The sequence below is a fragment of the Salvelinus namaycush genome, chromosome 40 (genome assembly GCF_016432855.1).
Source record: "Salvelinus namaycush isolate Seneca chromosome 40, SaNama_1.0, whole genome shotgun sequence".
In the NCBI taxonomy this organism is placed as follows: domain Eukaryota; kingdom Metazoa; phylum Chordata; class Actinopteri; order Salmoniformes; family Salmonidae; genus Salvelinus; species Salvelinus namaycush.
Window position 1 is genome coordinate 7,125,538 of NC_052346.1, and position 23,177 is coordinate 7,148,714.

Here is a 23,177-nt window from a genome sequence, read left to right on the forward strand (position 1 = left end):
TAGTGTCTCCATTACTACAGTACGTACAGTGAACCTATCTCATCCAATAGCGTTTACATATGACACCCACTTTGAACTACCCATATTCCATTGGCCTGCTGATTTTTAAAATGTCAAAAACATATGCATCCAAAGTAAAGGATGTGGCTGGCTCCTTCCTAACCACCCAAATGACGCCCGATTCCCTATGTAGGAGGTCCATAGGGCGATGGTCAAAAGTAGTGCACTATACAGGGAATAGGGTGCCATTTGGGACGTACCGCCAGACTCAGTGTTATCTACAGGTGCTCATGCTCGTTGCTCTTCTTTCCAGACATCCATGATGAGAACGGGCTGAAGCCGGTCATGGTGTACATCCACGGTGGATCCTACATGGAGGGAACGGGGAACATGATCGACGGGAGTATCCTGGCGAGCTACGGAAACGTCATCGTGATCACCATAAACTACAGGCTCGGAGTGTTAGGTAAGTCACAGCAGATCATTTGGGTCTTCTGAGCGCTTTGTGATGTGTTTTCTATGGATTGATGGATTCATCCATGTTGTGTGTTTGATGTGTGTTTTGGTTGGCTGTAGTACTGTAAATGCTGGCGATTAAAATTGTGAGGTTTATGTGGTATAATTTGTATTTTTCCAAATGTGTATTCTTTGTAAAATTATATTGTATTGTAAATTCAGTATTTTCTCAACTGATGGCACAGCAGGAAATAAACCCATACAAATTGAATGGGGAGTAAATAATTAAAAAACATTTTTTTTTTACTTACACCTGATTTGGCAGACTTTTACATCTCAAATAACATTGCTCTAATTGCTCTGATAGTACAAGAGAGGAGAATGTGATGGTAGCTATTTACAATAGGAGAGGTTTCTGGTAAAACAACGTTAAATGTTCCGACATGGAATTAAGCAATTTTCCCCCAGCATATCAACTCCTGTAACTCCAGTATGAACTTTGGGGATAATGGAGTCGGAGAGGTTATCAACCTGATAGGCTTTGTCATCCCAGTTCATAGTGATACTGTGCATGTTTTAGCAAATTATACTAGACCTACGAATTAGAAGATATACAAACACTCAAGCTATACTGTCTTGCTATGTGTCACATTATGCTTGGTCCCTGTATCTATTTTTTCCAACAGCTATATTAGTCAGAAGCATCTGGAAGATTTATCCATGTCTATTTTCTAAATCCACTGTACAGTACATTTCGCTGTTCTTTCTGCAGTGTTCAGATAGACTCCTAATCTCGTCCACCAGCCGGCTCTGTCTCTTTCACACCTCACTGTCTATAAGTACAACACCTCACTGTCTATACACGGTAATAATTGAGCCTGAGGACGAGCTGAGACTATACCTGGTAGTTTCATGGAGACCAAGATAATGAAGTGTTGTTAAGCCCATAAGAAAATAAAAAGCTACATCCAGGGTGTTCAATTCATATTCACACCCCGGTATCTACTGCTGCTCTGTTTCCCATTTGTTATGAAGCTGAGCTGTCTGCACCACTCGCTATATTTAGTTTCGCGATTGAGAGCCAGGGGGAAAAGGTGTTCTGGAAAAGTGTGCACTGCGGAAGAAAGGGAAAAAACGTAGAGAGAGGAGAAAGGAGGCCCTCGTTGAGTCTGTATCTCTGCTCCTTTGATAGACTGGTTGAGGAGAGAGATGAGGGGTTTGTGTGTGTGTGTGTGTGTGTGTGTGTGTGTGTGTGTGTGCGTGCGTGCGTGTACATGTTTGTGCGTACCTATACATGCATGCGTGTGTTCAGGCTAGAGCATCCCTCAGCTACATGGTCTCTATTCTCCCATAGAAATAGAAATGGATTCATCCCAGGTAAAGATAAGGACCAGGAGGTTAATTCTCCTCACACTCACCACCTTCCTCTCCCAGAACATTGGACAGTCTCTGCAAGATAGGCTAGTGTCTGAATAGTTTATTCAGGTAGTCTAATGTCTGAACAGTGTGATCAGATAGTTTCATGTCTGAATAGTGTGTTCAGGTAGTTTAATGTCTGAATAGTTTATTCGGGTAGTTTAATGTCTGAATAGTTTATTCAGGTAGTCTAATGTCTGAACAGTGTGATCAGATTGTTTCATGTCTGAATGGTGTGTTCAGGTAGTTTAATGTCTGAATAGTTTATTCAGGTAGTCTGTCTGAATAGTTTATTCAGGTAGTCTGTCTGAATAGTTTATTCAGGTAGTCTGATGTCTGAATAGTTTATTCAGGTAGTCTAATGTCTGAATAGTTTATTCAGGTAGTCTAATGTCTGAATAGTTTATTCAGGTAGTCTAATGTCTGAATAGTTTATTCAGGTAGTCTAATGTCTGAATAGTTTATTCAGGTAGTCTGATGTCTGAATAGTTTATTCAGGTAGTCTAATGTCTGAATAGTTTATTCAGGTAGTCTAATGTCTGAATAGTTTATTCAGGTAGTCTGATGTCTGAATAGTTTATTCAGGTAGTCTAATGTCTGAATAGTTTATTCAGGTAGTCTAATGTCTGAATAGTTTTGTCAGAGCCGTGTGTATAGGTGGCAGGGAAGTCAGGCGCAGGAGAGTTAAACTGAGTGTAAATGGAGACTTTTAATAAATGTCCACTTAACAATGCTCCAAACACGAAAATGTACATACATAAAAATAACATGGGTACGAGGACCCGTCGCGCACCTATACACCAATAAACAACAGTTGACATAAAACAATCCCTGACAAAGACATGAGGGGAAACAGAGGGTTAAATACACAAGAGGTAATGGATGGGATTGAAAACAGGTGTGTGGGAAGACAAGACAAAAGCAATGGAAAATGAAAAATGGATCGATGATGGCTAGAAGACCGGTGACGTCGACCGCCGAACACCGCCCGAACAAGGAGAGGCAACGACTTCGGCAGAAGTCGTGACAGTACCCCCTCCCTGACGCACGGCTCCAGCAGCGCGTCGACACCGGCCTCGGGGACGACCCGGAGGGCGAGGTGCAGGGCGATCCGGATGGAGGCGGTGGAATTCTTTTAACATGGAAGGATCTAAAACGTCCTCCACCGGAACCCAGCATCTCTCCTCCGGCCCGTACCCCTCCCAGTCCACGAGGTACTGAAGGCCCCTCGCCCGACGTCTCGAATCCAAAATGGATCGAACAGAGTACGCCTGGACCCCCTCGATGTCAAGAGGAGGCGGAGGAACTTCACGCACTTCAGCCTCCTGGAGCGGGCCAGCCACCACCGGCCTGAGGAGAGACACATGGAACGAGGGGTTAATACGGTAATTAGTGGGCAGTTGTAACCTATAACATACCTCGTTCACTCTTCTCAGGACTTTAAACGGCCCCACAAACCGCGGACCCAGCTTCCGGCAGAGCAGGCGGAGGGGCAGGTTTCGGGTCAAGAGCCAGACCCTGTCCCCTGGTGCGAACACCGGGGCCTCACTGCGGCGACGGTCTGCGCCAATTTTCTGGCGCCTTATGGCGCGCTGAAGGTGGACGTGGGCTGCCTCCCAGGTTTCCTCAGCGCGCCGAAACCAATTGTCCACCGCAGGAGCCTCGGTCTGGCTCTGATGCCAAGGAACCAGAACCGGCTGATACCCTAATACACATTGAAAAGGAGTGAGGTTAGTGGAGGAGTGACGTAGCGAGTTCTGGGCCATCTCTGCCCAGGGCACGAACTTCGCCCACTCCCCCGGCCGGTCCTGACAATAGGACCGCAAAAACCTGCCCACATCCTGGTTAACTCTCTCCACCTGCCCATTACTCTCGGGGTGAAAACCTGAGGTAAGACTAACCGAGATCCCCAGACGTTCCATGAACGCCTTCCAGACCCTTGATGTGAACTGGGGACCCCGATCAGACACTATATCCTCAGGCACCCCATAGTGCCGGAAAACGTGTGTAAACAGGGCCTCTGCAGTTTGTAAGGCCGTTGGGAGACCGGGCAACGGGAGGAGACGACAGGACTTCGAAAACCGATCCACAACGACCAGGATCGTGGTGTAACCCTGTGAAGGTGGAAGATCAGTCAAAAAAATCCACCGACAGGTGCGACCACGGCCGTTGAGGAACGGGTAAAGGTTGAAGCTTACCTCTGGGCAGGTGTCTAGGAGCCTTGCACTGGGCGCACACCGAGCAGGAGGAAACATAAATCCTCACGTCCTTGGCTAAAGTGGGCCACCAGTACCTCCCATCAAGACAGCGCATCGTTCGACCTATCCCAGGATGACCAGAGGGTGACGTGTGAGCCCAATAGATCAATCGGTCGCGGACAGCAGACGGAACGTACAGACGACCAGCTGGACACTCAGGAGGAGAGGGCTCTGCACGTGACGCCCGCTCAATGTCCGCGTCCAGCTCCCACACTACTGGCGCCACCAAACACGAAGCTGGGAGTATGGGAGTGGGATCCATGGACCGCTCCTCTGTGTCATACAGCCGAGACAATGCGTCTGCCTTGACGTTCTGGGAGCCTGGTCTGTAAGTAAGGGTAAACACAAAACGAGTGAAAAACATGGCCCACCTTGCCTGGCGAGGATTCAGTCTCTTCGCCTGCCGGATGTACTCCAGATTGCGGTGGTCAGTCCAGATGAGAAAAGGGTGTTTAGCCCCCTCAAGCCAATGCCTCCACGCCTTCAAGGCTTGTACTACAGCTAACAGCTCCCGGTCCCCCACATCATAGTTTCGCTCCGCCGAGCTGAGCTTCTTCGAAAAGAAAGCACAGGGGCGAAGCTTCAGTGGCACACCCGAACGCTGAGAGAGCACTGCTCCTATCCCAGCTTCGGATGCGTCCACCTCCACTATGAATGGCAAAGAGGGATCCGGATGAGCCAACACAGGCACCGAGGTAAACAGAGTCTTCAGGTGTCCAAAAGCCCTGTTCGCCTCAGCCGACCACTGCAAGCGCACCGGGCCCCCCTTTAGCAGTGAGGTAATGGGAGCAGCCACCTGACCAAAACCCCGGATAAATCTCTGGTAGTAATTGGCAAACCCTAAAAAACGCTGCACCTCCTTTACCGTGGTTGGAGTCGGCCAATTACGCACGGCTGTAATGCGGTCGCTCTCCATCTCCACTCCTGAAGTGGAAATCCGATGCCCTAGGAAGGAGATGGATTGTTGGAAGAACAAGCATTTCTCAGCCTTGACATATAGATCATGCTCCAACAGGCGACCAAGCACCCTGCGCACCAGGGACACACGCTCGGCGCGTGTAGCGGAGTATATCAGAATATCATCGATATACACCACTACACCCTGCCCATGCAGGTCCCTGAAGATCTCATCTACAAATGATTGGAAGACTGATGGAGCATTCATCAACCCATATGGCATGACAAGGTACTCATAATGACCTGAGGTGGTGCTAAATGCTGTCTTCCACTCATCACCCTTCCGAATACGCACCAGATTGTACGCACTCCTGAGATCCAATTTTGTGAAGAAGCGTGCCCCGTTCATTGACTCAATAACTGTATTTATCAGAGGTAACGGGTAACTATATTTCACCGTGATTTTATTGAGACATCGATAATCAATGCACGGGCGTAAACCGCCATCCTTCTTCTTCACAAAAAAGAAACTCGAAGAGGCTGGTGAAATGGATGGCTGAATGAACCCCTGACGCAGGGATTCAGAGATATATGTATCCATAGCCACTGTCTCCGCTTGCGACAGGGGATACACGTGACTCCTGGGATATGCAGCGTCTACCAGGAGATCTATCGCACAATCCCCCCGTCGATGGGGTGGTAATTGAGTCGCCTTCTTTTTACAGAAGGCGAGAGCCAAATCGGCATATTCAGGGGGAATGCGCACGGTGGAGACCTGGTCTGGACTTTCCACCGTAGTAGCACCAACGGAAACCCCTAAACACCTACCTGAGCACTCTCGCGACCACCCTGTGAGAGCCCTCTGTGGCCAAGAAACAGTGGGGTTATGACAAGTTAACCAGGGTAGGCCTAGCACCACAGAATACGCAGGAGAATCAATAAGGAAAAGACTAATCTTCTCCTTGTGACCCTCCTGCATTATCATACACAAAGGTGCGGTGACCTCCCTGATAAACCCTGAACCTAATGGTCGACTATCTAAGGCATGAATAGGGAAAGGCATATCCACAGAAACAATAGGGATCCCTAAACTATGAGCTAAATCTTTATTAATGAAATTCCCAGCTGCGCCTGAATCTACTAGCGCCTTATACTGGGAATGCAGGGAAAAATCCGGAAAAGTGACAGAGACAAACATTAGTGCGACAGAGGGCTCTGGATGAGAATGGTGCCTACTCACCTGGGGTGATGCCAGAGTGCCCTGCCTGCCTTCTCTATTCCCAGAGGAACCAACCCGGCACCGACCAGCAGTGTGATCTCTGCGACCATAGATGGTGCTCGAGCGGGAACCCCCTCCGGTCTCCCTGCGCACCATCTCTCCCAATTCCATAGGTTCGGGAGAGAGGGTGCGGGAGGATGGAACAACCAGACCCCGATCTAGACGTCCACGAGTAGCCAGCATGTTGTCCAGCCTGATGGACATGTCCACCAGCTGATCGAAGTTGAGGGTGGTGTCTCTACAGGCCAGCTCCCGACGGACGTCCTCGCGTAGACTACAACGGTAATGGTCGATCAGGGCCCTGTCGCTCCATCCAGCGCCGGCAGCCAAGGTCCTAAACTCCAAAGCGAACTCCTGTGCACTCCTCGTCTCCTGCCTCAGATGATAGAGGAGCTCACCCGCCGCTCTGCCTTCGGATGGGTGGTCGAATACCTTCCGGAAATGGCGGATGAACTCCTCAAAATGGTCCAACGCAGCATCCTCCTCTCTACGCACAGCGCTGGCCCACTCCAGGGCTTTCCCGGTGAGGCATGAGATGAGGGCGTAACTCTTCTCACGGTCCGATGGTACTGGAGAGACCGTGGCCAGATACAAGTTCAGTTTTAGGAGAAAGCCCTGGCAGCTGGCAGTATCTCCATTGTATCCCGTGGGTAGGGATAAATGGATTTTGTTATGTTCAGGAGGAGGAAAAGCGTTCGACGGAAATACCGGTTGTGGTGGTAGAGGCGCTGGAAAAACTCCCTGTCTCTCCAAGCGATCCATATTCTGGACAATGCGATCCATGGCAGCGCTCAGACTGTCAATCTCCTCCGCTTGTTCCATGACGCGTTCCTCTAGCTCCATGAGCGAAGTGTCTCCTCCTGCTGACTTCATAGCATGGGTCAGGGATTCTGTCAGAGCCGTGTGTATAGGTGGCAGGGAAGTCAGGCGCAGGAGAGTTAAACTGAGTGTAAATGGAGACTTTTAATAAATGTCCACTTAACAATGCTCCAAACACGAAAATGTACATACATAAAAATAACATGGGTACGAGGACCCGTCGCGCACCTATACACCAATAAACAACAGTTGACATAAAACAATCCCTGACAAAGACATGAGGGGAAACAGAGGGTTAAATACACAAGAGGTAATGGATGGGATTGAAAACAGGTGTGTGGGAAGACAAGACAAAAGCAATGGAAAATGAAAAATGGATCGATGATGGCTAGAAGACCGGTGACTTCGACCACCGAACACCGCCCGAACAAGGAGAGGCAACGACTTCGGTAGAAGTCGTGACAAGTTTATTCAGGTAGTCTGATGTCTGAATAGTTTATTCAGGTAGTCTAATGTCTGAATAGTTTATTCAGGTAGTCTGATGTCTGAATAGTTTATTCAGGTAGTCTGATGTCTGAATAGTGTGTTCAGGTAGTCTGAAGTCTGAATAGTTTATTCAGGTAGTCTGAAGTCTGAATAGTTTATTCAGGTAGTCTAATGTCTGAATAGTTTATTCAGGTAGTCTAATGTCTGAATAGTTTATTCAGGTAGTCTGATGTCTGAATAGTGTGTTCAGGTAGTCTGAAGTCTGAATAGTTTATTCAGGTAGTCTGATGTCTGAATAGTGTGATCAGATAATCTCAGGTCATAAGGGTGTGTTGGGTTCCTATAAGGTCACATTTACCAGGAGTAAACAGCAAAGCTTTGCGTTTTGAAATATGAAAAAAAAAACATCCTCATTTTGTGAACTCAATACACTTTCACACTGTATTGATTCATTAATTCAAACTAACTCAAGACTCTGTTGGGTTTGAAGATTCAATAAATTTTAAAAACAAGAGAAGTGTTATATTATATAACCAACCAGTGTTATATTATGTAACCAACTATCATGGTGACGGATGGTATCTTTAGCCTCTTAATCTCACAAACGCACAGAACGATGGCATGGTGTCCGTGCAACAGAGTGTGTGTGAGATGGAATCAAAAGCAGTCAGTGGGTCATCTGTGCAGTGTGTGTGTGTGTGTCTGTGCGTGCACGTGTATGTGTGCAGCATCTCCGGCTCTGTATCCAGTGGCTGGCCCTGGCTGTGGCCGCATTGGTACCATGCCATGCCTCCACGCTGCTTTCGTAACACTGCACCATCTGTGTCCAAGCGCCACATGGGCCGATCTGTGTGACGAGCTCTCCCTGAGCTCCATTACTCTGAGCTGGGATGTGTCAGAGCCACATGGCACTCCGCTCCTCTCCTCCTCTCTCCATCCTATTATGGCGAGACGTGAGGGGCCTGCTGATGTCTCCCTGATACAGATGCATGTGTCTTGTCTGCCTTCACTTAACCCTTCCAATCCTTACCTTCCCCCACACCTTCTCTGCCTATCTCTCTCTCTCTATTTCTGTCTCTCGTTCTCTATCTCTCTCACTCTCTCTCTTGCTCTCTCTCTGCCTGGTAAACGCAGGTTCTGAGTGTTTGGCATCTAGGTCTTAAAATACAATTTAATACCAACTTAATCCTGTCCAGATATAGGTCCAGATAAGGGCTTTTACACCCTTACAAGGTCTGGAAATATAACGGGGATTACCAGTAGTTTGTTTTACTGGTGAATCAGTAATGGAATGGAAATGTTGTTTTGGGAACACGATATGTCCCACATTCTTGGCCTATTCAGTCGGAGGAGGAGAACAATTTTAGCACAATAGTATTTTAGCTGATTGATCTCGATACAGTGTCCATATTAGGATAGCCTCTGCCTCAGCTGGACCGTTCAGTGTCCGTAGATCTTAGACAGCTTGAAGCCTCTATTCCTTCCTGCCCCTACTGATTGTGTCAGCAGACACATATTTAACTGCAGTTTCCTGCACTGTGAAGAGTGTTACGAGAGAGAGCATTACATTTATTTAATACTATTATATCAAAGAACATGTAATGTAAAATTGTGTGTCTATTGTTGTATTTTTTTGATATATGTACTGTATGGTGCATTCGGAAGTATTCAGACCCCTTGACTTTTTCCACATTTTGTTACATTACAGCCTTATTCTAAAATGGATTCAAGTGTATTTTTTCCATCATCAATCTACACACAATACCCAATAATGACAAATCCAAAACAGTTTTTTAGACATTTTTGCAAATGTATTAAAATGAAATATCATCTTTGCAAACTATTCAGACCCTTTACTCAGTACTTTATTGAAGCACCTTTGGCAGCGATTATAGCCTCAAGTCTTCGTTGGTATGACGCTACAAGTTTGGCACACGTGTATTTGGGGAGTTTCTCCTATTCTTCTCTGCAAATCCTCTCAGGCTCTGTCAGGTTGGATGGGGAGCGTTGCAGCACAGCTATTTTCAGGTCTCTCCAGATACAGTATGTTCGATCGGGTTCAAGTTCGGGCTCTGGCTGAGCCATTCAAGGATATTCAGACATTTGTCCCGAAGTCACTCCCGTGTTGTCTTGGCTGTGTGCTTAGGGTCATTGTCCTGTTGGAGATTAACCAGTCTCTCCTGAGAGCTCTGGAGCAGGTTTTCATCAAGGATCTCTCTATACAGTGCTCCGTTCATCTTTCCCTCGATGCTGACTATTCGCCCAGTCCCTGCCGCTGAAAAACATCTCCACAGTATGATGCTGCCACCACCATGCTTCACCGTAGGGATGGTGTCAGGTTTCCTCCAAACGTGACGCTTGGCATTCAGGCCAAAGAGTTCAATCTTGGTTTCACCAGACCAGAGAATCTTGTTTCTCATGTTCTAAGAGTCCTTTAGGGGACTTTTGGCAAACTCCAAGAGGGCTGTCATGTGCCTTTTACTGAGGAGTGGCTTCCGTCTGGCCACTCTATCATAAAAGCCTGATCGGTGGAGTGCTGCAGAGATGATTGTCCTTCTGGAAGGTTCTCCCATCTCCACAGAGGAACTCTGGGGCTCTGTCGGAGTGACCATTGGGATCTTGCTCACCTCCCTGACCAAGGCCCTTCACCCCAGATTCTTCAGTTTGGCCGGGCGGCCAGCTCTAGGAAGAGTCTTGGTGGTTCCAAACGTCTTCCATTTAAGAATGATGGCCACTGTGTTCTTGGGGACCTTCAATGCTACAGAAATGTTTTGGTACCCTTCCCCAGATCTGTGCCTCGACACAATCCTGTCTTGGAGCCATACAGACAATTCCTTCGACCTCGTGGCTTGGTTTTTGCTCTGACATGCATTTTCAACTGCGGGATCTTATACAGACAGTGCCTTTCCAAACCATGTCCAATCAATTGAATTTACCACAGGTGGACTCCGATGAAGTTGTAGAAAAATCTCAAGGATGATCAATGGAAACAGCATACACCTGAGCTTAATTTCGAGTCTCATAGCAAAGGTTCTGAATATTTATGTAGATATTTTTATACATTTGCCAAAATTTCTAAAAACCTGTTTTCACTTTGTCATTATGGGGTGTCGTGTCCGTGACTATCATTCCATGTTATTTTATCAAATCAATACTCTTATCTGTAATAATTACGTGATATTACGTGATTCAACTAATCATGTAAACTTTAATGAACTAGGAAGTTGGGGCACCACAGGAAAATATTTATAGAGACTCTATTTCCAGAATTGACTCTTCAGATATTTTCATATCATATCGATTAGTCATTGTCATTAATGTATTATTACCTCATCAGTTCTCATTACTGAACATTGCAAACCCCTGGATATCTGCACGAACCCTAGTCTCTAAATTTGTAAGTCGCTCTGGATAAGAGCGTCTGCTAAATGACTTAAATGTAAAATGTAAAAATGTCAAATGAATCAGCGATATACAAATTGGCTTAATTATTTATTTACTAACTAACTAAACAAATCACAGAAATACATAATCAAACAATATAGTTATTGGTTACTAACACAATGCATTGATAAGTCCCTAGTGGACTAAACCGGTATGAGGGCTTGGTAGACATTGGAAAGGGGTGGGGACAGATAAAAAAGCGGGAATTACTAAATGGATTCACTACACAGAGTTGATAATTATATTAATTGAAATGCTAATCTTTTGCACATGAATGGCCGCTCATTCGAAAATAATTGCAATGTATATATTTACGCCCGTATGCTGTTGTTGTCTTCTGTGTTGGAATCGCTGGTCCGTCTGCTGGAGAGTCAGTTCATCAGAGAGTCTCTGTTTAACTTCCCTAGAAGTCACAATGTCTTTAATGGTTGTAATTTTCTCCGCGGCTCTGGATAGTGTCTGTTGTAATGGATACGTCAGGCTTACAGATGATTGTTCCATAGAATAGATGCTTCTGCGATTGTTGGTACTCTCGTACTAGACTTACGTAATTTCCAGCTTTGCTCTTATTCTGTAGTGATCGATAGTCTCAGAGTTGAACCATTTCCTGCCGTGTAGCCAACACTACACGCTGTATGGTCTCCGTGGCCTATAGAGCTGTAGTTCTTAACCATTTCAACATGTAGCGTCAGCTGCATTTTTGTAGTCTAATGTTAATTTCGTCAAGAGTGGGTTTTATACACTTCTGAGAAAAGGGCGGTCCATGACGCTGATGTAATGTCTACGCTCACGTGGGCATGGCCACTGATTTGGTTAACTTTATTTGAAAACTCATATTTTCTCATTTAGAAGGTTAGTTTCATGTTTAATCACATACGTGTCACATTATTTAGATGTAAACCCCATCATTTAGAAGTGTACACAACCAAAGACACAGTAATGAGTGTTTCCTGTCCTTCACGAGATCACCAAATGAAACACACTCGTCATGACTGTCCCTTAAGTGTCCACGGACCACTCGCACATTCTCAAAAATAGAAATATTGTTTAATTATTCAAACTTTTGATGTCCAATGGTCTCTCTGTGACCCACACTTTACATTCCAAACTCGAACATTACAGAGCATAGAGGCAGCGTATTTTATGACCGCCATAAAACAGCCAACTCCCCCCCCCCCCCCCCCCCTCGCTGTAGAGAGGACCTACTGTAACCTGACCTTTCAGATCGTCACGGGAGAGTTATGACAGGGGTATTGTGTGTTGATTGATGAAGATCTTTTTTAAATGTAATCCATTTTAGAATAAGTCTGTAATGTAACAAAATGTGGGTGTCTGAATACTTTCCGAATGCACTGTAAATCTATAATGTCTCTATGTTAATGTTTTAAATGTATGTAAAATGATGATTTAGATACAGACCACCAGTATTGACAGCTTCTATTCATCAATTAATCAAAACAAGATTAAAGCAATAATGAAGGTTTTACTGTATGTTATAGATTTCAATAGTCTATAGGCTGCTGTATTAATTCGTGTAGCCATAGCATCAGTGATATTGAGACAGAGATACATAAGAAAGATGCTGGTCAGTTCCTGGTTTCTTAATATTGACAAAGCAGAATTTCAATGTCCTGAGAATCTGTCATTCAATCAGTTAGTTTGTGAACGTAAAAGAAGAATTTGTGTACACACACTAGGCACCACTGGCCACACCAACAATTGAGAGAGACAGTGAATGATATCTCACAACAACATGTCATAATATTTGTGTTTCTACTGTCTACAGATATACTGCTGTGTGTTTTCTATGCTGTTGTGTTTTATTAGGGCTATTGTTGGTCTTTGGTGGTGGCCCTAGGGGCCCCCGGGGGGCCTATTGGGGACCCTGCTTGACTCCACTCACACTGGGACAAGGACAGCTAGTGCCAGGAGGAGGTCAGATCTGAACCCCCTGTTGATTTCCCCCAGCTAGCGAGGGGTGGAGACATGTCGGCCGTGTCACCCCTGTTTGGGAAGAGAATATGTGTGTTAACTGGAGGGACTGGAAGGCTGAGAGGCTGTTCATGACATATACTGTACAATAAACACACTGATTCTGAGTCACGGAAAGGAGAGAGGAGAGGCCGCTTTGACGTGACAGAGATGAGAAGAGAACACAGTCAGCCCACTGCCCCAGTGTTGATGCCTGGTCAGCTCTCTTTCAAAAAAGTAGAATAACTAACAAACAAACATACATTTCCTTTAGGCCTGTACACGCAGGGAATGGGCCGTGGCAGGAAAACGAGGGCAAAGCATTCATTAGCATGACAAATGGTCCTCTCTCACTGTGCTCCTTTTGACGATGTGCGCCAGTCTAATGCCTACTTTGACAAATGAACAAATGAACTACTATTAGCTACCCTTTATTCCACACGAAGCCTTAATATCAGATTGAGCTCTGATGTGTCTCAGGGAAGATGGCGGTGTGTGATAGATAGAAAGAGGAGTTGACGTGCTCAGCTCAAAAGTTTGTCGTGACAGGTCTTTGTGTGCCGGGTTCAAAAGGAATATCCTTGGAAGAAAGTCAAAACCTGCATTCAGTGAAATATTCTTTACGTTGCAATGTCTTTTTTTTTTGCAGCGTAGGTCAGAACATTCTGAAGACATTAAAACTTAATATTTCAGTGAGTTAGAGTTTTTCCTCTCTTATGGTGTGTTATAGATCACATTGAGCTATTTTCTGTTTGACTTGGTGTTCCGCTAGGCTAGTTCTTTCTTTATTTCACACTGGTTGATTTGGACTTAAAGTGTAGTAGTGGTAAATAATTGTTAAAGAGAGTACATTCTCAGTCAACTTACCTGGTAAAATAAGTGTTAATAAAAATGCCACTGACGTCATGTTGACTGTTTGTTTATTATTTCATGGTTGATTCAGATCCTTGAATAACAATTAATTATAAACATTTTTTTGGAACAGTTGCCTTTTAGATGAGAATGAATAAAGCATATGAGTATAGCAACAAAGGCGTTGTTAAAAATGACTTTGCAAATCAGAAATGAAACGAATTAATAGTAATTACTGTTGAGTAATTGTCAGATCATTATGGATTAAAGTTGGCTTTTATCGTGAATATGAATAGCTTGTTTTTGTTCGGAAGACCTTTAGAGGAGGGATGTGATTGAGCTTTTCACGTCCTGCTTTTTGTAACAATATTTAGCAAAACAAGGCTGATCGCAGACAGGTTAACTTTTAAAGGTCATCGTTGTCATGATGGTTCGGTAGAAGAGCACCCATTGTAATTGTAAACAAAACACTGAAATATATTGATATTGGTATTGATATATTCTCTCTCTTCTCTGTGGTTTGTAAATGTTCCTTTCGGGAAAAAAAGTACTTGGCCAAAAATAGTGCCCATTATTTTCATGTCCTCATACTGTAAATATGAGAATGGACAGTATTTAAACACACACGCCAGCTATGTTTTTCTGGAAGTAGGCATGTACTGTAGGCTCCCTCCAAGACCACCATATAGAGATATTTTATCACATTCACATTCATTGACCTTTGTGTTTTATTAGCTTTTGAGTTGCTTGAGCTACACACAGAGCTGACACAGTTGTGTCAAGCAAAGCTACAGTACACTAGAGATTTGGGTAGTGCCACACAGGCCCAGATGGAGAGGAGAGGGGACATGGACATCATCGGTGTGTGGGTCAACACACGTGCACACGCACGCACGCACAAACAAACGACACACACACACACACACACACACACACACACACACACACACACACACACACACACACACACACACACACACACACACACACACACACACACACACACACACACACACAGGACACACACACACACACACACAGGACACACACACACACAGGACACACACACACACACACACACACACACACACACACACACACACACACACACACACACACACACACACACACACACACACACACACACACACACACACACAGACAAAAGAGTCTCTGTGTGTGTGTGTCTGTGATGTACGGATAACAGCAAATACTGAATCTCAGAAGAGTAGAAAGATCGAGGGATGATAAAAAGAAAGAAAGCTGGGTGGAATTTTAAATGGATTTGGTCAGTGGCTCAGTAAATCTCCATGTTACTGAAAGCATCCTTTTTTTACGCCAGAGGATGACTGCAAACGGCAAATGATGCCCTCCTCTCTCACCCTCTCTGTCTTCCTTTCCTCTCCCTAATGCATTGTTTATCCTGTAGAGTTTGTTTTAAGTAAGTGGTCTGGTACACAGAGTATAGTGAATGTAATTGCACGCTGCATTGAATTTTGGCAATTACAATCGGTTGAGATGACCGAGCATCGCTCGCTCATCTCCCTCCATGGTTTAAGAAAGCCTCAGCCTCCGCTATCCAGTCTGGTGGATAATGAGGCAGGATGGAAAATGCCACGGTAAACATTAATCAATGAGACTCAGACTGCCGAAAAATGACTGATTTGCAAATGGCTAAGTGGAGTGGCGTGGTGGCCGTAATAGCTGTTTAGGTTTGACAGTCACTACACAATGGGGGAGTTGATTTGGTTCTGCTGGGGGCTAGTAAACGGGTAAGGATGGTGGCAATGTTTCCACCTCTGGGTTAACCATTCTGGCGGACTGTGCGGCTGAACAACACCAGGTCATCACAGTCTATTTCTCTCCGTGACTCCCTCCGTGTTTGGAGGTCGCACATTTCACGACCCACACTTTTCAGGTTCAATTGCTATTATACCAGCTGTAATGTGAAACAGTAGAAGCCTAGTTGAGTGTGGTGGGTGGGTGTGCCTGCCTGTTTCTTGTGGATACTGTTTGCTGTAGTTGCAAAATATATATATATATCGTTTATCTCTTACAGTTTTATATGTGAACATAATTGTCAGATAGTAACAAGAATAGCTTAAAAAAAACACAAGAAGGATTTAACATAGCAAACACGTCATCTGACATCAGTTGACGATCACTATTATTCTGAGATTACAGTGAGTCTGTTGAGTTTAGAAGACATCAAGAGACAGATTTAATCAGAACTCACCCAACCAAGCAACAATAAACTTGTATCGCTCAATGTTATGGTTCCACGGTATGGGACTTTACTGTAGAGCCAGGCTTTTTGACTTTCTTTATTGGAGTGCCTCTGAATTAAATACGCATACAGATTCAAAACATCTGTGATATTACAGCTATATTAAGCCACATGAGTTGCAACCCAGATATGATTTCCTGTTGCAGTTTACTGAAATATGGTCATACACTTGTATATATACATGAATAGCGAAGAAAAGTTGTCATGTTTTTGTTATTTTATATTATGATGATGATGATGATGATCATAATCATCATCATTATTATTATTATTATGATGACGTCAACTCCCAGTGTAGTACCAGTACTGATGCTGTTTGTTTCTGCTCAGCGGTGCTGTAGTCTTATTGTAAAAGTGTTTGACCTTCTCTTACACAGTATTCCGTTCTTAAAGGTTTTGGGAGCCTCTAAGCGTCACGATTTAGTCAAATGTTTTGCATATTCATGTTGAGAGTTTGTTTATTTGCAAAGCTCAAGGTGTTAATATGCGTCAGTTCCTGAGGTGGTGATGAAGACTCACTTTAACAGTAACAGACTGGCAATGTATAATACTGAGGACAGGAATTGAGCAAGACTAGATAATGTAATTTTACACCAAATTTCTTCAATTAGTCTCCATCTTCCGTAACATGCAGGGGCGTAACTTTCATTGGGGACTTTCATTGGGGACATGTCCCCCCCCACATTCAGAAATTTCATTTTGTCCCCCACCAGTTTTATAATTGGATTGTGATATAAAACGAGGTAACAGTGTGCTTTAGGACCATGCGGACGCCTCCGAGCGGTCGGGTAGGCTGTTTGGAGTGTTTATCCGACTAGATAAGAAAAATTTAAATTATGCCCCCCCCACTTGTGCCCCTGGTAACATCAGAGACACAGCACTTCATCCAGTGTAGACGTCTTAAGCTTCTTTTAGAGGATATTACAAAAATGCTCTTATCTGTTCATGCTTATTCCTACACTCAGGCGAAAGTGGTATGGAAATGAGAGGTAGGTAGCGTGAGCGAGAGAGAAACAGGAAATAAGGGATGTTTCCTGCCATAGCCATATAGCCACAGGGATTATTTGATCATGATGTCAACTGTACATGTACCTATGGGGACAGCCAAATAACCCTTTAAGGTTCTAGATAGCACCTTTTTTTCTAAGAGTGTTGTCAACGTTGCGGTGATGTTCTACACAAGTAAGGGGTGAAGACATTTTGAATTGTGACAGTACAATGCCACCTAGATGAGCACTTTAATGACAGCAAAGCCACACGCAGTACGGCCTGGCTGTATAAGTCTGGAGATGAGGAGAGAATTGATTATTCTTGATATCTGAAATGTTATGACACTTAAATACCAGGCAGATGCAACATGCACTTCAGCTTTGTGTCGAAAATCCACTGTTTTGCAGATAATGGATTTTCCTAGATCGTGCTTGGTTAAAGATGTGTTTGATTTGTTGATGAGCATGGTATTACCATGTCAGGGGATTATAGTTGATGTGCCTTATGTGTTCTCATAACACATATCGTTGCAGGACATGTATGGCATTCTGATTAAAATGAAGTCTATAGTGCTGTTCAGTTTGTGTAGGATGTTCGTGATTAAAGTGAAGTCGGTGTTTAAGTATTCAGTTCACAGACATATATAAGAAAGTTAATAGCTTGACACTAATTACAGCCTGCTGAGTCATTTTAATTTCATGAGTTTGAATCCGATTAGCACTTTCCCTGGATGCATGCTGGAAAATATTGATCCCGCCGGCTTTTAAGTATTGTTCAAAGAAGCTACTTGTTGAGATGGAGGGAGAACACTAGATTAGGTACACACACATATATATGTTTTTTTTTATGAAGAAGAGAATGGAAAGATGATTTAAGACAACGTTTAAGAACGTGGATTTATGTCTGTTTGTTAAAGGACCACGTTACATTGCTAATTAAGAACACTTGAGATATTCTCTTTGCACGCTTAAAAAATCTTCCAAATGCTATGTTGTTTACTTCAGGTGACAGATTTTATCATAGCATTTGGGTACTAAGTCAATGATATACTGCAGACGTTTTAGATATGCCTACTGTTTTCATTTAATTTTGAAAAATATTGCTACTGAATACAACATTTACCAGTTATCTCTCTTGGAAATACAAAGCAACAACATTTTAACCCCAGTATGTAACAAACTGTATTTTTCTGACAGCTAAATACAGATGCTAGTTTACTGCAATAAATCAACATGAATCAACTGTGTGTTTATAGCTTTCCAGTCTTTCTTTTTAAATGTTATCTCTGCTAGTCTGTTCCTTGCTTTACCACTATATTCAATGAGTAAAATGTGATCATGAACTGGGCACAAACAGTACACGATGTGTATAATCTGAAAGAAAGGTCTTAAAAAGATGTTAATATGTCCCCCAAAGAAACCTTTGAATGCATTGTAAGATAGCATCTAATGGTCCACTCTGTCCCCTACAGTTAAACAAACATAGGCTACACAACTCTCTTTGCCTCGTACTGCTCTGAAATTTCAGGGCCATTTTGTCTTATAAATGTCTTCAGAAAGGATATGATATTGTATTTATTCAGGCTCTTCCTATAAGGATAGGAATGTCTAGGAGGTCATGACTTTATTCTGTCTGGAGCATTAGCCAGTACATTCTGCTGGGGCTGGCTATTATTGGTCATAGACACACCACTAAGACTTGAGAATAGACAAGGGGGAGGCACAACAAGCCAATGTGAGAGTGCTCACTGACCCAGGTGGCCACCCACACTGTGTTTGTGTGCGTGTGTGTGCATGTGAGTGTGTGCATGAGTGTGTGTGTGTGTGTGTGTGTCCACCCGCCAGACACCTCTCCGGAGACGAGCGTCGGATCACTTTCGCTCCATCCAGCTGGAAGCTCAAACAGGCCACCACACTGTGCCCAGAGCTGAATTGGTGGGTTAAGGGGTACAATTCTGTTCCTCTAAGGCTGGGGAATAACATAGGAACTCTCTTATTGGTCAAACTTAACCTGTGCAACCAACCTATGATATTATGTCCTCACACAGCTGGATATAGTATATACAGTATGTATATTTAGCAAAGATATAACATGAAACTATGAGTACCAATCCACTACAGTCTTTGCCACAGTGATTCCTCAGATTAAGAAATCAATGAAGCAGAGCGTTTTTGGGTTGGGTTCATTTGCATCAGATTTCTTTAGGGTAGAATTCTCCTCCCCAGATGAAAAGCTTATTGAAATGTAATGTCGTTCAGCAACTGGAGGGAAGATACAGAGAGAACAACTGGAGGGAAGATACAGAGAGAGAGAGCAATAGAGAAAGGGAGGGGAGAGAGTGTGGGGGCAGGAGAGAGAGAGAGAGAGAGAGAGAGAGAGAGAGAGAGAGAGAGAGAGAGAGAGAGAGAGAGAGAGAGAGAGAGAGAGAGAGAGAGAGAGAGAGAGAGAGAGAGAGAGAGAGAGAGAGAGAGAGAGAGAGAGAGAGAGAGAGAGAGAGAGAGAGAGAGAGAGAGAGAGAGAGAGAGAGAGAGAGAGACAAGCTGAGGCCTGGAAGTCATACACCCAGGAGTGTGAGTCCTGCCAGGGGCCTTGTAGAGAGAGAGAGGCCAACCACCAAACGTTGAGTCTTTGATGTTCAGAGACTGTTTGTACTTTCCCTAATTAACCAGACTGAATCCAAATGAATGCGCATACATACATACAGTACATTCTCATCAGATTGGTTTTCCTCTCTGATAGATAGTAATTTGGTTAGGAACTCATGTAAATCTGCTCTTTTACAAACAACGCATATTTCTAAAATTTTATTTATCTTTTCACTGCAGTGGGCTGAATCAGGGTCACACAGAGTGTTTCTTGGTAGTCTTAAACAAATATACTTTGAAACAGAAGTATATACCGCACACACATGATTATGGGCTTAAACAAAGAAGACAACTGTACCATGTCAGATTTAGAGTTGAAATGTATTATTTTGAATTTGCATCCCAATATTACACTTGTATACATCACAGAAGACTGAAATATAACAAAACTGTTTGATAAAGAAACACCAGATTTTCAACGTTTAAAAAAAGAGAATGTTTATTAATTATAAAATTAAGAAAAATATGAATAACATTCCACCCCTGAGGCCACTAGGCAATTTGGTCATGTGACTGCAGGAAAGGCATCTATGCTCAGCCAAACAGATTTGATCTAGCTGATCTAGCTACTGTTGTAGCCTATATTTATTTTTAAATTGCTACTCATTGTTTATTTTTGCTTAACAAGCGCTTTGAGATTCTGTCCGAAATGAAAAGTGCTATAAAAGTTGAATAAATGATTATCATTACTCGACGTAATAACGTGTTCTTATTCACAGACGGCGAGTTAGTCATAGCAACAGGTGAGCCTAGAATTCATCAGTTGTCATCTACAGATTTGATCTAGCTGATCTAGCTACTGTTGTAGCCTATATTTATTTTAAAATTGCTACTCGTTGTTTATTTTTGCTTAACAATTATAATATTATAATATAATAATTTATTTGACGGCTGTCAAAAGCAACAGTCAAAACAGTACAACGGTTGTATGGAGGAGAGAATGAGGTGTTCAAAGAAAATTGGAACGTCACCATGGCAACATCTAACTGACAGCAAGAAAAGACAGGGTGTTTTTTCTGACAAATTACAGTTTGATTATTGAAGGGCAATTATTATTTTTTTAAACATGTCGTAAGGGGAAACCAAGGACAAACAACAAATAACCATCTATGCAATTACTGTATGACAGGCTTTTTTATCACCCAATTAGAGCACTGTGGCACATTGATTTTCTAGAGAGGGTTTTTGGAAGCCTCCTCTTCACCTCATGTACACACAGCGCTCGTTCCGTTCCAAATGGCACCCTAGTCCCTAGTGCACTACTTTTTACCAGGTTCAATAGGGCTATGGTCAAAAGTATTGCACTTTGTAGGGAATATGGTGCCATTTGGGATGCAGGCAGCCATCAGACAGTGTTGTTGTTGGATTGAGTTACTGTAAGAGCTGTGCCTCTTGTAGACAAAAAGGATTATCCACTTCTTGACATGGTTATGTATTTGCTTAGTATCGATTCGCTGTGTAATGTGTTCTCTGCCTCGATCCCAGGCACCTACTTCTGTTGACTAAACATCGGTGGAGAGGACGTGTGGAGTAGCACCCTATGTGTTGCCAGGCAAGCCAATAAAAAATACTGCAACAACCAATGACACGTGAACTCTTCGATCAGTGCCACTTTGGGGTCCTTTGACTGTATTATCCTTAACGATCCCCATTTTAGATAAACAGTTTGGTCGTATTTCTTTATGTTTTGCAGACAGTTAGTTAATACAGGGGTGTCTTGATGTTTTTTATTGGTTACACTATTTGGGGTAAATCATGCTCAGTGTGGGTCTTGGAGAACCACTCAGAAGGTGCTATAATGGTGCTATAACACATTATTTGGCAGCATGCTGCTTGGGGCTACGCATCTACAGTACTTGGGCCAATGCCTGGTTGAGGAAAAGCAGATGTATTTCTGTGTTAAGGGTTTAGATGGATGGACCAGTCACAGCTAACTGGCAGTACACCATTGTCAAACAGCATTTTATGTACAGCAAATGTATAATTTGGTTGTAGACAATACTGTGTCGTCTTATAGTCTTGTCTGTATAGAAAAGATAGTGATCACTGTTGTTTTATGTTTTCTAAAACTCACTCGCCTCATCCTGACTGAAACAAATAGATGTTTAACTGCAGTACCCCATATACTCCATTTTCAATTCCAAAGGAAGGACATTTGAAATCTCTTATCTCTCTTTGAGCTGTGGCGGGGTGACAATCCATAGGAGCTCCTCCGACGTGTTTATGTGCCGCTAAATCATTAACCATCTTACTCTGCTGGCTGGCTTGCAAACCTGTTAGCTTTGAAGGGTGACAGAGACACTGAACTCCCCCATGCTGTTGAGCTTGAGCTGCAAGTTAATGAGGCTGTGCTGGTTCTCCATATGATGCAGAAAAAAAACATTACACAAATTGTAAATTTAAGTTAGCTGTTTGCAATGTTTTTTGAGTGTGGGCTTACTCTGTTTTTGTATTTCTGGATTAAATAGTTTAACTTATACCAACTAAGAGACTTCCTATGTACAAGCCTGGGAGAGTGTGATGGTTTCCACTATGTAGTTATTGATCTTTAAATGGAAAGCAATAACATGGCTAACAGAGCTGTGGATTCTCCTTATGATGCTCTTTAACTAGTTTTCTTCAACACTCAGTGGGTGCATATCATGTATATAATTGAACTGACTATTCTACCACTAGAAATATTGCAAATTGTACCTCTAACTGGGAAATTGGACTATTTTGGCATTGTATATTGTAGGATGGCTAACAGAGGGGTCAGGGTAGTTTTAGTGGTAGCATGGCTAACAGAGGGGTCAGGGTAGTTTTAGCGGTAGCATGGCTAACAGAGGGGTCAGGGTAGTTTTAGCTGTAGTATGGCTAACAGAGGGGTCAGGGTAGTTTTAGCTGTAGTATGGCTAACAGAGGGGTCAGGGAGTTTTAGCTGTAGTATGGCTAACAGAGGGGTCAGGATAGATTTCGCTGTAGCATGGCTAACAGAGGGGTCAGGGAGTTTTAGCTGTAGCATGGCTAACAGATGGGTCAGGGTAGTTTTAGCTGTAGCATGGCTAGCAGAGGGGTCAGGGTAGTTTTAGCGGTAGCATGGCTAACAGAGGGGTCAGGGTAGTCTTAGCTGTAGTATGGCTAACAGAGGGGTCAGGATAGTTTTAGCTGTAGCATGGCTAACAGAGGGGTCAGGGTAGTTTTAGTGGTAGCATGGCTAACAGAGGGGTCAGGGTAGTTTTAGCTGTAGTATGGCTAACAGAGGGGTCAGGGTAGTTTTAGCTGTAGTATGGCTAACAGAGGGGTCAGGATAGTTTTAGCTGTAGCATGGCTAACAGAGGGGTCAGGGAGTTTTAGCTGTAGCATGGCTAACAGATGGGTCAGGGTAGTTTTAGCTG

At 43.5% G+C, this 23,177-nt stretch overlaps 1 protein-coding gene across 3 annotated transcripts in view; it reads left to right on the forward strand.

Annotated features, from left to right (window-relative positions):
* The window catches only part of nlgn4xa (neuroligin 4 X-linked a), a 68,058-nt gene that overhangs the window by 21,799 nt on the left and 23,082 nt on the right, over positions 1-23,177 (forward strand). For 2 of the 3 annotated variants that reach the window (XM_038980006.1, XM_038980007.1), the window contains one exon: positions 314-466. In XM_038980006.1, coding sequence (XP_038835934.1) covers positions 314-466 — 153 coding nt within the window. The remainder of the gene's footprint in view (positions 1-313; positions 467-23,177) is intronic. The other variant, XM_038980008.1, reaches the window with a different exon arrangement.